The sequence below is a fragment of the Bactrocera neohumeralis genome, chromosome 3 (genome assembly GCF_024586455.1).
Source record: "Bactrocera neohumeralis isolate Rockhampton chromosome 3, APGP_CSIRO_Bneo_wtdbg2-racon-allhic-juicebox.fasta_v2, whole genome shotgun sequence".
In the NCBI taxonomy this organism is placed as follows: Eukaryota; Metazoa; Arthropoda; class Insecta; order Diptera; family Tephritidae; genus Bactrocera; species Bactrocera neohumeralis.
In genome coordinates this window covers 53321788-53339830 of record NC_065920.1, presented here as the reverse complement: position 1 = coordinate 53339830, position 18043 = coordinate 53321788, and the positions used below count along the sequence as shown (strand labels likewise).

At 37.1% G+C, this 18043-nt stretch overlaps 3 protein-coding genes across 8 annotated transcripts in view; 1 reads left to right on the top strand and 2 right to left on the bottom strand.

Moving 5' to 3' along the window:
• LOC126754185 (beta-1,4-glucuronyltransferase 1) overlaps positions 1-18043 on the bottom strand; it is a 360239-nt gene that overhangs the window by 4639 nt on the left and 337557 nt on the right. For all 6 annotated transcript variants that reach the window (XM_050466143.1, XM_050466146.1, XM_050466145.1 and 3 more), the window contains one exon: positions 17266-17345. The gene's annotated coding sequence lies outside the window, so the exon portion shown is untranslated. The remainder of the gene's footprint in view (positions 1-17265; positions 17346-18043) is intronic.
• Positions 88-1664, bottom strand: LOC126754189 (DNA polymerase delta subunit 3). Its single transcript, XM_050466151.1, has one exon. The coding sequence runs from the start codon at positions 1565-1567 to the stop codon at positions 173-175; it is 1395 nt and encodes a 464-aa protein (XP_050322108.1). The 5' UTR covers positions 1568-1664; the 3' UTR covers positions 88-172.
• On the top strand, positions 2594-4132 carry LOC126754201 (uncharacterized). The gene is made up of 5 exons (XM_050466167.1): positions 2594-2887; positions 2961-3102; positions 3156-3363; positions 3432-3641; positions 3710-4132. Exons 1-5 carry the CDS (start codon positions 2877-2879, stop codon positions 4105-4107), a joined length of 969 nt encoding a protein of 322 aa, XP_050322124.1. The 5' UTR covers positions 2594-2876; the 3' UTR covers positions 4108-4132.

Here is an 18043-nt window from a genome sequence, read left to right as displayed (position 1 = left end):
GGTAAAATTATCGATTGCCGACAGACAAACTAGTTTGTGAGCTTCATTTTATATTTTATGCATAAAACAACAATAAAGAAATAACAATTTTCTTTTATAAACGAAATTTATTCCATAAAGATTATATTCTAAAAATTTTATAATTACAGATTAATTATTAAATTCTCAACAACTACTTCTTTTTAAAGAAATTCATGATGTTGCCCTGCTTCGTTTTGGCAGCTGGCGTTGGCTTGGATTTGCTTTCTTTCGGGCTTTTCTTTGGGCTTGTCTTCTTGGGTGTCTTTTGACGTGCAGCTGCTGGCTTCGCATGCGTTTTCGACTTAATCGTAATTACAAAACCATCCTCATCCAAGTATGTTTCGGATTTTGGCGGTGTATCAGCTATTTCAGTTACTTCTTCTGTATCAATTTTGCCTTGCTTTGGCTGTGGTTGTTCTTCTTCTTTCACATCATCATCTTCATCATCTGAATCTTCGATACGCAAACGTTTGCGACTGCTTGTAGCTGCTTCTGCCTTCTCGGTTTCTATGACTTTGCGTCGCAACTTATTGATCTCTTCTTCCTCATCCGATGATTCGACGTGCACTTCAACTGGTGCTTCTTCGTCCTCTTCCATTTTACTGTCCTCCTTTTGCTCACCTTCATCTTCATCGTCGAACAATTGTGCTGAAGTGTTGGCTTTATCAACTTCTTTTTTGGCTGTTTCTTTGCTGTCAGTTTGCTTTTTAAAGAAATCATTTAATTTTTTGGGCGACTTTTGACGGATGACACCAGCAGCCGCTTTACTCGTAGTTTCCGCAGCTGGTTTTCCTTTGGGCGCAAAAAAGTTGCCGATACCTTTTTGTCCACTAGCTGCCGCTGCGGCTTTTTTGTCTTTTGGTGAAATTTTTTTCTGTTCGATTGTTTTCTGTGGTGACTTTTTGCCAGCATCTAATTCGCTTTTTGCTTTATCTTGTGGTGATGTTTTATCTTTTGCTGCTGCTTTAGTTTTAGACGTGCCAGCATCTTTATTTTTAGCATCTGTAGCAGAGCTACTATCTGAAGTATTGCTTTGTTTAGTTTTTGCAAATGCGCTCGCAATTCCCTTCGCCGGTTTAACATCTATTTTACTTTCCACTTTGACGGATTCATTTTTAGTCGATTCTACATGGCCATTGATTTGTTTAGCGCCACCCGTACGCGTTTGTAAGTCTTCTATTTTGATAGCGAACCATGTTACCGGTTTTAAATCTTCAGCGGGCGCTTTTGCGCCACCGGCTATTTCAACAGAGTAAAGGGCGGACTCGGCCTCTTCTAATTTACTTAACCATTCCTTCAACTTTTCTTCGCCTTTCACGATAGTAAATATCTCTTTATTGGCATCCTCCTTTTCAAGGCCATGGATTACGAACCGCTTTTCATATTTGGTGCCTTCCTTTTCTTGTTGCTTTAAATATTTTGTTAGCGTAGAACTAATTTCATCCATTGGCATGTGATACTCATTTATTAAATCCGTTAGCAACACACGCTTGTCGAAATTTATTACACAATCATTTAGCGCTTCCTCTAATTTAGCAGCACACATATTTTCTCTTCTAATTTTTTTAATATATTCTCAAATTTTCACTTGAATTACGACCGGCAAAATTTACAAATTCGCAAGAGCGCACAAAATATAAGAAATGCTCGTTCACAATGAATTTCACAACTGCGCAGCTGTCAAATTGGAATGTGAGCCACGTGTGGATTACGTCAGCAAGATATGCAAAGTGAATGCGGCGGTGTGGAATGTAACACATATTAAATAACTTTAATTTTATAAGTTTTATCCAAACTTATATAAGATTTATTTGTGTTAAGTAATATAAAAAATTTTCATGTTAAATATGTTTTACCAAATTCAAAGCTTCTTCAGTCAAATTGTAGCTACTGACTAAATTAAGTCTTGCCGAAACATTTGGAAGCGACTTCTGTTGGCTTGCAGACTACTATGTTTGTACTATAAGTGTTTATTTGTTTTGAAGTAATTTAAAACATTTCAAAAACATTTATATTTAATATGTGGACAGGTGATTTACTAATTATTGACACAATTGGAAACTAAATGTAATTTACATTTGAGCTATACGTATTCTATGGAAAATGCAAATTAAAAACACTAGAAATGAAAATAATTTAAATTAAATTAGAAGAAGTCACATGGTGTATGGTTCCAAATATACAAAAAATTGTTAAAGAGATGGACATCACCTTCGTTTTAAATCAAGGTTTTATATAACGCTTAAATTTTCACTAAATTTTTTTGTAGAAAAATATTTTTTGGCCTTAAACAAAATGTTGTGCTAGGAGAAAATTTATTTAAATTAAAAATCTTTTGTATTTTTTTATTTGACAATCACAAGATAATAGCTAATAGCAAATAAAACGCACTTAGCTTATTCACATTTTCGCTTAAATATAAATTATGTTGGCAATGCGGACAAGAGCAATCAGCTGATATACAATTTAGTTTCAAATTTCAAATTTGTAAACGGAATATTAATATACTATACAAATATATTTATTTTATTTATTTGAGTTCTAGAATACAAAAAAATGCAAACAAATGTTCATATTTGTCTTAATGTTAACTCAATACTCTTCCAAAAAATCTGTAATTTTGGTTTGTTTACATTTTCATCTGTCAAAATGAGATTTCTCGCTATTGCCAACTACTTTTTTTTTTTTGGAAAAAACCTAGCTATTGTGAATGAAAAAAAGCGATGAACTGGCAATGTCTCTAGTTCAATATACAAGCTATGACAGCTTATGACAAGCCAACATATTTATGTTGGCTAAGTATTCCATACAAAATCAACTAATAGCTTAATTTGCTGGTCGAATAAAACACGTCTATGGAGAAAAGGTAAGTTTGAATTTTTAAATTTGTAAACAGACTTTTTACAAACTAAATAATTATTTATTTGGTTTATCTACAGCAAAAGAAAAGTTTGGACAGAGGGCGAGACGCTCCTATTCCTGAAGTGTTACAAAGAGAGGAAGGATGAGTTCATGCATGTGCGCAAGAAAAAGTTCGCCTATGAAAACGTCTTGAAGGACATGATATTTCAAGGATTTACGGTAAGAATATTTTCAGGTTAATGTGTAAATATTTATTACATTTGTTTCCACAGGATACAACGGTGAATGTGGCTGCCCTTGTAGCAAAAATGCGAACGCTTTTCAACGCGTATAAAACAGCGAAAGATAATGAGAAGCAGACTGGAACAATGCCATACATGTCGGAAATGGACGAAATTTTTGGCGAAAGTTGCTTGGTGTCCAACAACCACACAATAAACATAGGAACAAATCGTCAAGAGGCATTGATTGAGTCAAGTGGTTAGTTCAAATTTAATTTTCATTACATATTGCTTATATTGAATTCGCTTTTTTATATTTTTAAATAGAGGATACAACGGTGAATGCGGCTGCCCTTGTAGCAAAACTGCGAACGCTTTTGAACGCGTATAAAACAGCGGAAGATAATGAGAAGCAGACTGGAACAATACCATACAAGTCGGAAATGGACGACATTTTTGGCGAAAGTTGCTTAGTGTCCAACAACCACACCATAAACATTGGAACAGATTCTCAAGCGGCATTGATTGAGTCAAGTGGTTAGTTCAAATTTAATTTTCATTACGTATTGCTTATATTGAATTCGCTTTTTTATATTTTTAAACAGTAAATCAGTGCTTAAAAGAGTCAACTGATTTTGAAGAAATGCTCGACGATATGCAAAGTACCTCTAGGCAGAGTCGGTCTGCACTAAATCGTAGCATGTGCACACCAACTGAAGTGTATCCACAAGAGCCGAACGCAGCAAATGCTACTCCATATGCCCATTATCAGAAAAGCGCTAGAGAACGATATTTTGAACAAAAAATCGAACTAAAAAGAAAAAGAGCAGAAGAAAGGTCGAAGTTCTACGCGAATATACAAACTAAGATACAGGATTTGGTGGAAAAACAAGATCTTCAGATGGAAATCGAACAAAAAAAACTAAAAATAAAAGAAGAAAAACTAAAAATAGAAGAAGAAAAACTAAAACTTCTGCAGCAGTTTGTTATGAATAAAAGATAGCAAAAGTAGTTGATTTCATAACGAATAGATATTGTTTTATTTCACTGTGTTATATTTCACGCAAATACGCAGTCAAGCTTATCATAAAATGTACATTTTATACATTATACTAATTTAATTACTTTATTAAATATTTAAAATTTTATCAAAATTCTGAATTTAGTAAATTTTTTTATTTTTAATTAAATTCTGAATTTTGCATTTTGAAAAATTGAACTGGAAAATTCGCAACCCTGCTTCACAGCCAGCCAGTTAAATAACCAGAGGCAAACTGTAAATGAAATTATTAACATCTGTATTTGTACTTTTTTAATTTTTATTGAAATATCTTAACTAAAGATTTAATTTATTACCCAAAAACGAATATACCGCAGTAAAAACAAATACCACATAACCTCAATCGGCAAATTGACTTCGCTGTTCCCGCCTTCAGCGATAATCATTAACATGTAAATATTATATGTACATATGTATGGAAGATTAAATTAAACAGATAATTACAATTCTCTCCAGAACCAACTGATTTGCACATAACTGCAACCGCAATATCTATGTATGTATGTATTTGTAAAATTTTCACGAATATTTCCAGGTAACCAAAGGGTGTTCATATATGTACATATGTATAAATAGCAGAACGAAAACGGCAGGTAGAAATCAAAGAAAGTGTGAAACATGCAAAGCACAAGTGGAAAGAATTCGGCATATTTGAAACCGGCTACAAGAATCAGCAAACAAATGAAATACCAAACAAAGAGCATTGGCATCAATTAGTCATATTTAAGCAGAAAACGACAGCGCTGATTGCAGAGTTGGCAAAAATAAAGAGATAAAAATGTTAATAAAAAGATTTTATTAAAAAATAAAAATAAAAAAAAATAAAAATAAGAAATGAAGGATGTAAAATTCCGTTGAAAACTTCATGTAAACATTTAAGCGCTCCAACAGCATCTCGTCGTATGCGAGAATATTTCAAGTTTTAACCTAAAAAAATAATTGGTACTGCGTAATGTTGAATAAATCTGTGCAAATAAACACTCAAATGCTGGTCGTTTACATGTAATTTGAATGCGTCATGGACAGTGACTCCCGTAAACTCAATTTTAACAAATGATAAACTACCATACATACATATGTACATATATACAGATAGGTATATGGTACAACCGTTTATATTTTGCGCAGATCTCTCAATTTATTTGTACTTTTTTCAAGGCTCGGTTTTCAATTGTAAAGTTCGGACGGTTCATAAATAAAAAACACAAATTTACCATTCAATTTATTGAGTTCTTTGGCTTAGTCGTGATTATATTATCGAGTTATCGATAATCTCCAATATAATTGCGGATCTGATAGTTTGAATAATTTTTTTTTTAAATAATTACAAGAAAAAACGTTAACTTCGGTAGTACCGTTGCTATAATACCATTAACGTTCATTTTTTTTATAAAAGTTTTAAAAAGTTTTTTCTTGATTTCGATCGGTCAGTTTGTATGGCAGCTGTACGATAAAGGTGTCCGATATCAACAATATATTCGGCGATTTTAGCATTGCCTTGAACAGTAATCAATGTCAAATTTTGTGAAAATATCTGGTGAAATAAAAAAGTTTTCCATAAAAAGGCTTGAATTGGATCGGAACCTGCCTGCGAAGGCCTAACCTCACGGTGCTTTCTATTGCTAGAAGCACGTAGATCGATACAATGCGTTGATCAGCGCCCTAAAGCATAAATGCATTCAGCACTCATACCTTGGAGAACCAAAGTATGAATGCTTTCTGCACTTATACCTTGGTTCCAATTGGTTCGGGTGGATAGGGACACCCTAGCCGCCTTGGTCGGGTTCGAGGCCGACCTAAAATCTCTGCCGTACTCTGGGTCCAGCACCCGGCCGCAATGCGACTCCACATTGGACAAAATGCCCTGCCTGCATTTACGTTCAAACCAGAGCCACTACCATTCACAGGCACAACAACCGGAATGTTTAACGTAGGTACCTGCTGACGACAGCCTTACCCCACGGTACTCAAAAGTACAACGGATCAAATCAATGCGTTGATCAGCGCCCTGAAAATGCCAGGCATTTTCAGTACCAATTGGCAGTGTGGAATGGACACACTAACCACCTTGGTAGGGTTCGAGGCCCATCTAAAACCTCTGCCGTACTATGGGTCCGGCACCCAGTTGCAATGCAACTCCACATCGAACTGACAAAAAGTCAATTCTACCCGCATTTGGGTATAAACCACAACCACCACGATACTCCCCGAGGGGCCAGTCCGCATGAGCAGGTTGGAGTTACCTCCAAGGGCTCCTGCTCCCCGTGGTTCCAGAATGAAGTCTCCGGTCAGACCTCGTAGCCGGAACTACTACCAGTTGAGCTTTCATATTGCTCTGGACTGGTGGCCAATATAGAAGGTGGGATTGGACCCCACTGACACACAAAATATACACAACACAACACACAACACTCATACTAAAAACTAACCCTAATCCCCATACCACCCAAATCCCTAATGTCTGAGTACATCGGGCATTCTGCAATTATATGCACCCAATCTTCTACCCGCGCCCCACAAAAACAACCGGACCGATCAGATAGGCGCATCTGATGCATTCACAGGCACAGACGGGCATGGGTAAATCGACTCAAGTCTCAAGTTAATTGCCCAGATGTTAAATATATCAATATCTGTGGTTCATCACATTGTGACGGAGGGTGTGCGCGAAGATGATCCTAAAAGTGCTCACTGACGACCAAAAATTGCGGCGAATGGAAATATGTCACATCGACTTTCTTGTGAACAGCTACCTATTCCAGATGAGGCCCCTCCGGACTTTTTTGGTTTCGTTGCCTGAAAAGGTCGATGAAAGGCAAGCATTTAAAGACGACAGAAGGGATCCAAGCAGCATACACCTCGGCTCTCAAGTCTATTCTGGAGAATGCCTTCCGTGACGCCTTCAATGCTTGGAAATCGAGCAGGCAGCGCTTTATTTTAAAATTTTTAAAGAATTGTAACGATTGGTTGAATAATTTTTTTTAAATCTACTCAGTCCTATTACTTTCTTGATATCCCCGCAAGACCGACTCATCGAAATGATGAGGGAATTGTAGAGTTTGGTCTTTGTTCATTGGAAGAGGACTTTACTTTTCAATTGCCTACTCAGTCCAAAGTAGCACTACTTTGTCTCCTTTGAGTAAACTAAAAGTCACAGTGCATAACTCTAGCCCTGATTTATCCAATTTCTTAGGAAAAAGTTTATTTGTTCATGAATATCTATTTTATTCCCTTCAAAGTAATCGCGTCCAGATATATTGCACTTCTGCCAGCTTTTCATTCAATCCTCAAAGCACTTAAAATAGTAAGATCTTGCTCAGCTCCTCCTTTGATGCAGTTTTATCTCCTCAAAGGTCCTTTCATGGACCACTTCAATTTTGGGAGTCTCATGGGACCAGGTCTGGAGAATACGGCGGCTGCGGCACCATTAATGTGTTGTTTTTGGCAAATATTCTTGCACAAACAGCGATGTGGGAGCAAGGGCGTTATTATGGTGCCATAGACAATTTTTGTTCTTCCACAAATCTTATCAAAACTAGCAGGTAATATTTTTTATGGACCGCACGGCCTTTTGGCAAGATATCAAGATGTCCCTGCAATCGAAGAAAACCCTTAGCAAAATCTTCACATTTGACCTAACTTGCCAGGCTTTTTCGGTCTTGGCTCAGGTGACAACTTCCATCGGGATGATTCAGTTTTGGTTTCTACGTCATAATCATAAGCCCATGATTTATTACTAGTTATGATCCGCTGGAACACATCAGGGTCGGACTGAGTCCAATACCCCCTGAGCAATACAAACGCTATTTTTGGTCGAAAGGGAGCAAAATCGAAAAACACCTCTTGGGCCGAGCTAAGATTGTCGGTCAGGAAGGTTTTCCTATGTGTTTGGTGAGATGTGTTTGATCTAACTCTTAACTTGGATCTGTATTGCCAACAATTGGACCATCTTATGGAAGTATGCGCCCAAAAGCGGCGAGCTTTTACCAATAGAATATGAATTGTGTTTTATCCGGCTAGCGCCCGGCCACATAAATATATTGATAGTGACTCGCTGGATGCTGTGGAAGTTTAGCTGTGATATTTTTATGCATCCAACTTTTAGCCCTAACATCAAGTGATTACTAACTGTTCCTGTTTATGGCGTATGATTTTTCTGGTGAAAAATTCGCCTCTATAGAAGCTTGTGAAAATCGATTTTACATCTTGTATCTAATAAATTGAATTTTCTGAAGAATGCCTGTTAAATAAAGGCAATATGCCAAAAACTACTCCCATGCATCTCCATCAGCACTTTACATACAGCAACCAATTTATCCAATTTATGCACCAACTGTTTGAACATATGCTCCAAATATGTTATGGGTTTACTCACTTATGCATTCGTCCTTATATACTTACATATACATATATGATATACATACGAGTATATGACATATGCACAGTACTTTCAATGTTTTTTTATTTCCAAAGTCCACTGCTTTTATGACATCTTCAAACTACAGCAAGTAGCAAAATAATTGGCACCCCACTTGTCTTTTACGAGTCTTCAAAAAATGAAAAAGAAAACGAATGAAGACTGAATTTAATGTCCGTTCTAGTTGTTGATCATACTGGCAAGAAAGCCACTTTAGTATTTTGAATTCCAGAATATTTTTGGTTTTATTACTCGTTTTATGTCAGCAAAGAGGGGTCACATGACTGCAAACACATGAGCTCTCAAAGGAGCATGGAAGTGCAGCTACATAGTTTTTATAAAATTTATTTCATAAGAAAAATATGGTATGCATAGCATATGCTTTAGTGAGTATAGTTTGAATCGACTTGTAGAGTTATGGGTTGCGAATGGGTAAAAATAGTGTGATTTTAAAGAAAGCTGGGACTTCTTTACATATGTATGTAAAATAAATTTTAAATAGTAGTAGTAGTATATATACCAAGTAGAAGTACTTTTTTCAATAGCCTTTTTTCTTCTTTTTGAGGTCCAGCATTCAGTGCAGAAAGTATAGCAGCCGCATGTGAGAGTGTGTATGAAGACCGTGGAGAGTCGATTCGGTGCCGTTCGCAGTAACTCGGACTAACGTATGGAACGTTTTAGCGCATTTTACGTCGAGATCTCAAGCCGCTTGACCTTCACAAGTGACATTGCTTCGCTCTTGACAATTTCCAAGAAGATCCGACGTTTACGAGCCAAATTTTGTTCAGCGATGATGCACATTTCTGGCTCAATGGGTATGTAAAAAAGCAAAATTTGGGACGAAGAGCAACCTCAAGAGACTCAAGAACTGTAATTTCATTCAGAAAAAATTACGGTTTGGTGTGGATTGTGGGCCGGTGGATGGATATTTTTTCAAAAATGATGCCGGTGAGAACGTATCCTCAATGGCGATCGTTATCGGGTCATGTTAACCGACCAGGTACGCCGAACTTGTGTCTACCGAGATATTTCAATCTCAGTTTGGCAAAAGCCGGGAAATAGAAGAAAAGGACAAGATGATAGCACCATGCCTTCCTCCTTATAGCTTTGGCTAAGAGCGTTCGACAATATGCAGTCTGAGCACCTACAACTGACTTTGCCAATTGTAAGTAGTTCGGAGGACTTCTTACGGTTCACTCTGGATCAGAAGAGACTCGCATTTGCACAAGTTCTGGTTGTTGACCAGCGGTTGTCGAGTTACTTGAGGTCCAGCGCTCGAACGGAAGATGACAACGGAAAACCTACACGTTTCCAATCGAATGAAATTGGGATAAGAGTGCCCTCCCTAGCAAGTTTATCGGCTTTGCAGTTTCCGGTGATTTTGCTGTGAGCTGAGTATAGTTGCTCGGCTATCGAAGTGAATGCACGCATCTCTGAAGGAAGCTGCACTTCGGAGCAACTGCAGGTACCTTGTTGGCAGCCATCTCCGCTTGAAAGAAACTACAGTGGTCCGCTATCTTCAAACATAACAAAAGACTGCATCTCCTACCCTCTTACTTTATTTTGACCCAGTTCTTGAGATTTATCGATCGATCGATTTATCGGCGATGATCACTTTATCATTGCATTCTTAAATGTTTTCGCTTGGGAGTGCAACCACAAATCAAAGGATTTATAAAACTTCTTAATATAAAAATTCAATCAACTGACCATTAATTGTCGAATCAGATGCAGTTAAACTGATTTTACGGTGCTTACAAAGTTGACCAACTAATTTCAAGTGATATCGATAACAACTTCTCTATCAAATACCAGAAATTCAATTAGGAAAATTAGCTTACCGTTAGTTAGCCGTCGTTACTGCGCAGTAAAACGAGAGAAAACCCACAGAAATCCTGTTGGACCTGGTGAAACACATACTAACTTATGTAACATGTTTGTATGTGTGTGTGTATTAAGACTTGAAAGTTGCCAGCATTATAAGCGCTGAATTAGCAACGCACATTCTTTTAATTATTTTTGATCTGCGCTGAAATATGAGCATTACAAAACAACTCGACGATGCCATAAAGTCATGCAAAGTTGCAAGCGAGCAACAGCAACAACTGTTGGTAAATGGTCAGCGCTGCAAGTAATCGGCAAAAGATATGAAGCCTAAGCGTTGGCTAAGCGTTGGTAGGGTGGGAGAAATTGTAGCCCACTTTAATGCAAATTTAATTTCAATTTTAGAAGTTTTAATTGCGACCGACAAGCCGTGGCTTACAATTTACCAGTCAGTGTTTTTGCGTAATGTAATCGACAGACCATCAGTCGCCGCTGATGAATAAAGAGTTCAGTGGTAGAACGGTAGAAACTTCGGCTGTGGTATCGAAGTGTTAGAAAAGCGATTTGTTATAGAAATCGCCGATAGGTTTTAAAGGAAGTAACGAATTTATTTCAGAATACAAAAGAAGAAATACATAAAAGGGTATATAAAGGGTGGTCCATTTCGTGGTTTCCTATTTTGTTTTTAAGAAAAAACACGGACTTGGAATTTAAATTCGAAATTCGAAAGAACATTCCTTGTCATATAGTTTTTGAAGCTTATCTCTTTTAAATGTTATGTCTCAGATGACCCATCCGTTGAGTCCAATTTTCGATGACTCGTTCGAGCATTTCGACTGGTATATGGCGAATGACATGCTTGATGTTTTGCTGCAAGGCTTTAATCGAAGCGGGGTAGGCCGCATAGACTTTATATATCCCCTTAGGAAAAAGTCTAACGGTGTGAGGTCACAAGATCTTGGTGGCCAATCGACCGGCCCAAAATGTGAAATTGTCTGCTCACGGTAGTGTTCTCTCAATAAATCCATTGATTGATGCGCTGTGTGGGAAGTGGCGTCGTCTTGTTGAAACCAAATGGCGCCGAGATAACGAGCTTCAATTTCAGGCTTCAAATAGTCAGTTATCAAGGCGCAATAACGGTCGCCATTGACGGCTACGTTCTCCCCGGCATCATTTTTGAAGAAATATGACCGATGATTCCACCAGCCCACAAACCACACCTGGTTTTTCTGATGAACTGGCAGCTTTTGAATCTCTTCAGCATGCTCTTCAGCCTAAAGATGGCAATTTTTCTTGTTTACATACATTTGAGTCAGAAATAAGCCTCATCTCTGAAAAAAATTTGGCTAAAAAACGTCGGATCTTCTTCGAACTTTTCAAGATCCCATAGAGCGAACGATGTCGCTTGGGAAAGTCGAGCGGCTTCAACGAATCGACTCTCCACGGAATCGACACTCTCAGCTACGTCTGCTATATTTTCTTCACTGCGTGCTGGACGTGGTCTATTCGTTCGAATATTATTCACTAATGAATGCTGAGCTCAAAATGGGTGATGGTGTTGCCAATAGTATGCTCTGTAGGCCACTATGTTGACCATAAGTTGAGCTAAGCGTGCCAAACACTTTCTTTACAGAACGTGAATTTTCGTAATAAAGTTGAACGATTTGTAAACGTTGTTCAGGCGTAAGTCTTTCCATGATGAAAAGCCAAACAATACTGAACACAAATAACATGGTAGCTTGACACGACTCACGACATGATTGTGATCTGTCCGTAAGGCAGCTATACATATGCTATATTAGTCCGATATCGGCGTTTCTTAAGGAGGAAAAGATGTGTGGAATATTTCAGATTAATATCTCAAATACTGAGGGATTAGTTCTCTTATACTGAAACGCATGGACGGACTGATGCAGTTCTTCACGCTTATTATTTACATATATATGAATGTACTTTATAGGACCTCCGATATTTCCTTTTGGGTGTTAAAAACTTCATGATAAACCTAATCTGATTTGAATTTCCAGTTATAGGTCTAAAGTTCTTTACATCAGCGGTGAAGCCATGGCAAATATTAGATTCTATTAAGTTAGTTAGATATTCGAAGCGACAAAGATTACAGGACTAATTTTTTGGCGACTTCACAAATTGAAATAAGAGATATTGAAGTGATAGAACATTACTAACTCCCCAATCTCAGCAGCTCAACATTATTTTAATATTAAATTTTTTGAAAACTGTCGTTCCTACAGAAAAAAACTGGAATCAGCCCAGCCAAGCACCGGAGTTTTAGCCGAGTCACCATCAATATGTCTTGTCTAGCGTCTGATTGCATACAGTACTTATTTTATTGACCAAAGCTGGGGTCTTCGGGTCGATGGCTTCTCTTAGACGGTTTTTTGTTGACGCTGTAGGTCCGAATTAAGAGTTTGTTGCTAGAAGAATAGCTGTAATATATTATTATCTGTCAATACCACCAAACTCGTAGCAAAACCTTCTCGATCGTCAATCCTGGCTGGAACACTGTTTGCGTCGGATTACAGCGGTTTGATCACAACCATTTTCGCTTGACGTTGTCGTAAATAACCCACTTTATATGACCAGTAACCAACCACTTTAGAAACAAACCGATTTTGTTATGTTTCTGCTTCGACTCGTAGATCGAAATTAGACCTATGAGGTTTTATAAATAGTAGTATACGACCCTTTGCTACTCCTGCTCTCTATATTTGGGTTTCGCTCTCTTGTTCAAAGATTTTTATATTAAGCAAAAAAAAAATGTATAAAGTTGAATATATTACATAAGAAGCTGTGGACGCTTCATACCACTACCACAAGTAGTATTCTGCCTCTATCTGATTACACCAATTGCTTGTTCGATTCGTCATTAATTTTTTATTCTTTTCTCCTTCAATTAGCAGTGAAATAACATTTCGTATTCTTGAAGGAATTCGTTAAAATAATTTTTTGTAAATAAAGAGTGATCCATTTCGAGGTTACCTAGTTTTCAAAGAAAAACACAGGAACTTTAAATTTAATGGAGAATGTTTCTTATCATTCGAAAGTACATTCGTTGATATATACTTTTGGAAGACCTAGATTATACAAGTTTCCAATCCAATAGAACCAAACTCTTTGAAGGCAACAATCCTTTAACTTTCTTGTCCACTCCAAACACAGGTAATGTAAAGAAAATCGTAGCATATCTCAAATCCACCCGGCTGTACTATAAAATTTAATTTATTTCTTTCCTTCCATAAAATCTAATATATTACGCGAGCTGAAGGTCTTTGCTACCATTGCTCCTATCTTACTACTAGCCTATAATTTTAATTATAAGTTAGTCATGTATAATAATAATAATAATAATATAATAATAATAATAATAATAATAATAATAATAATAATAATAATAATAATAATAATACTTTTGGAAGATTATCCCTTCCAAATGTTCCACGTCTCAAATGGTCTGGAAACTGGCGAACCATACGCGTGATGTTTTGACACAAGACCAAAATTGAAGATGAATTTTTCTCATAGACTTTAGACTTTACAAATTCCCCTTGGAAAAAGCCTTACGGTGTGTTATTCCATGATCTGGCTGGTTTAACTACTCATGATATGAAAATATCTTTTGATATTGATCCATTCACCTTCTTATTTCAGTGTCCTGCCTCATCAAGCCAGGCAAATATCCATCAATCTCCCATGAAAGTCTGGCAGACAATTTGAGTTCTTTTTTAAACAGGTAATCAAATATTTACTTATTACTTTCTAAATTTCTTTCCTTGACTGTGCTTTTGTCAAATCACAAATCTTAGACTTTTTAAGATTAGAAGGTCATTTGAAGACACGAGCCACATTTGTCGAAGTAAAAATACATATAAATTTAATTTCTGAACTTTAAAACTAACTTGCCAAAATTTCTTATATACCATAAAACTTACGTCAATTTAAGACATACGAGTCGTACAAATAATGCTTTCAAATGATGAAGCTTTCCTCCAAAGTAACACACACACCAGTAGCCCAAGCGGTCTGACCGCAACGCTAAAAAATTATGAATGATGATGGATATTCGTCTTCGCTTTTTTGCCTGCAGTTTATTATAAATTTTTTTCTTTCTTAAAGCTGCAGAGAGCGTGAGAGAGAGGAGGCATACCGCCGTATTCTCTGTTCCCATTTTCCCTAAAACAAAACGCTTTAGGGAAGCAAAAAACAGCTTCGTGCCACATACAGAAACAAGCTGCTTGTGGTCGTCATACGGCTTTAGGAGTGTGAAAGAAGTGAGACCACTGAAAATTACTAAACCGCAATGAAAACTTGAAAATGCAGGAAATTGGCTGGCGGTTGCTGATTGTTGGAGCGGTGGTGGAGTGGCTGGGAAGTTTAGCTGAGTGAGTTCTTGTCTCATAAAAACAGTGCCGAGTTTTTAATACTTCCAAAAAGGATGGCAGTCGTCTGTGCAGCTGATATCTTAAATGAAAATAAATTGAGTGTTGCTGCTGCAGAGCATGAAATGCGTTATCGTCGTTAAATAAATTTGTGTGTTAATTAGGGTTGCATTTTAAAATCGCACAGCACGAAACAACTCTGAGTTGAGTCGCAGTTGAGCGCTTTAAAAAATATGTTAAGTTAAATTTGGTAATTTTTCGCACTCAAAAAATTAAACTCTTAGCCTTTGCAGTTCTTGACTGATTTTTGGTTGGTATTATTAAGATTCTGCCCTAGATACTCTTGATGTTACTTATTGAATTCTTTTATTGAGGTAAAATACTTCGTTTTTCTCTTTACACTGAGAGGCTTTAGTTTTCAATACGCAGGCAGTGTCAAGTACTTGCGGCTTATCTTGGGTAGACAGGCAGCTTATGAGGCAGCCAAACACTGAGGAGAGTAAGAAAGACATTAGTAGCTTTATACTGGTCTTATATGACTGCAAACAGCTGGGGTCTCTCACCCAAAGTGGTGACCTGCCTTGGCAAAACAGTAGACAAACTAATAATGTTTTATGAGGTTGTTGTCTGGTCAGCTGCGGATCCAGTAATTTGGCAATGGAACAGTTTTGAAAAATGAATGTTATTTGGAAAAAAATTTTGTGCGTCCCTGACGACTTAGATTACTGCATCACAGAACCATCTACTGGCGGTTTCTTTTCTACGCAAATACCTTAGAAGAATATGCAGAGATGAGATTTATCATAAATGATTGAAAGCTTAAGGAAAGTGTTGGTGGGGGAGACTACTGTCGGTGAAATGTGCATTCACTCCGATAGTAGAGCGGTAATACTTGCTTAGAACTGGATAACAAGGCGCACAATACCAGACAAAGAGAGTTTGCTTTCTTCATCAGTAGCATCAATTTACTTTGCTAAACTTATTAACAGACTTGATTGGGTGTCTGGTCACAGCGGAATCGCTGAAAACTCCGAAGGTTATGAGCTCGCTAAGAAGGTTCCCTTATCTGCATTTCAAGCAAGCTTAACAAGCGCTGGTGAACGACTAAATATACATACGTGTTCTGACTGGACACTGTACAATAGGTGCACATGCAGTGAATTTACATATCTTGTTTACCTTATGCGAACTTGGGAGAATTGGCGGGGCTGATATTAACCGCCTAAATAAACTTGTGGCAGGCTCTGAAAGCTTCGTCGAACTAGAAGAGTGACGTGTTCCATATCTAGGAGTTTAGGGAATCACAAAGAACCAACGTTCTTGTTGACCAATTGGGCTCAACCTGAAGATCACGTCTACGACCAAAACTAGCTTATCTATACTATATATAAACTCTACCGTAGAGCTTTGGGTGGTAACTATGAGTTAAGCGCTTTAATATGCCTCATGGTCACTAAGATATCCAAATTAATTTAAGCTTAAGTGATATAACAGTTATAGACACCTAGAAAACTTAAAGAGCTGGTGAAATATGGAGAACTTTTATAGAGCTTTGAATGATATTTAGTACTTCAAATCTGTTCTTAAGTCGATTAAAACCTTCTTTTATTATAAGAAAATTATTGAATCTTCTCCAAATATTTTCTATTTTCTGGTACGAAATTATAAGGACGAAGGGTGAAAGAACTGTTGACAAGTTATAACGACACAGGACGGATAGTGATAAGGACGTTTTAATTGTTGCGCCATGATATCCGACTACTTGATACCTGAAATTGAAGCTTGTGATCTCAGCGACATTTGGTTTCAACAATCCCCACCCCACTTCTCACACATCGCATCAATCAATGGATTTATTGAGAGAACACTTTGGTGAGCAGGTAATTTCACGTTTTGGGCCGGTCGATTGGCCACCAAGATCTTGTGATCACACCGTTAGACTTTTTCCTAGGGAGATATATAAATTCTAAAGTCTATGGGAACAATTCCGCTTCGACTCAGACCTTGGAGTAAAGCAACACGCGTGTCATTCGCCAGTTACCAATCGAAATGCTCGAACGAGTCATCGAAACTAGGACGCAACGGAAGAACTATCTGACGCGGCTAACATTTGCAAGATATTATCTTCAAAAAGTAAATGCCAAAGGATGTTCTTTCAAATGATAATAAACATTCCCCATTAACCTTGAAGTTTCTGTATTTTTCCTTTAAAACAGTAGGGAATCTCGATATGGATCACCCTTTATGTAATACGTAATGTAAAAAGTCAATTATATGGAAGCCACTAAGCTGAGTCGCAGACGCTACTTTTGTTGCAGTATAGAATTAGCAACAAATTGCTGGAAATACGGTTATGAACGAATGCGATTTAATACTGAACTCACAATGGACTAAAATTCTCCGTTTACCCTTTTGTTCGACACAAGAAACAGTAACAATTAGCTTAAATTAAATAGCACTTACCTCATATGACTTGCACTTTGTGTTCATTCATGACCAGCAATGGCGCGTCGCTCTAGTGTTGAAGTAATACTAAAAGATTGCTGAAATGAAAAAAAAAAAAAATAAAACAATTAAAATTTTATAATACCGTTAGTCAGTAAAAATATTATTAGATAAAGTTGTGCTTGCATTGAAAAGTTGAAATTGAAATCAGTTTCGTTGAGAAATCCGCTGTGGAATCAATAATTATGACAATTGACGCATATTAACAAACAAAAACAACATTATTGTACAATACATTATAATAATAAGCGCACAAGAGCGCTGTGTAATCAGTTAATACTATATATAAAGAAATCACACACACATCCATGCGCACTTAAGTGCTTTTTCGCGCGCTTTCATGGCTATATGAAGACTTCCCGGCTTATGATTATTGTGTACGCCAGCGAGTACTTGTGTGAGTACTTGAGGCATGGGATTGTCCCACTTTCTGTAGTGGGCAACCGCAAGGAAACAAAAGACGTACACACAACGCAAAAATAAAAATATAAAAACACAAAAAAATTATAAAAAAATATATCAAAGAAATATACAAAACTAAAATACTCATATAAGCAGATATGTGAATAGGAAATAGCTCAGCGTTAGTGGAGCTGTGGCCGCCTTTCAAGTCTATACTCGTATGTAGGAGTAGCCGAGAAAAGTAAGGTGAAAAGTGGATAAAAAAATGGCTTTGGCACTAACCATTAATAATGCCAAAGCATTTACATACCTTTAGAGCTGCCAAACCATTGTT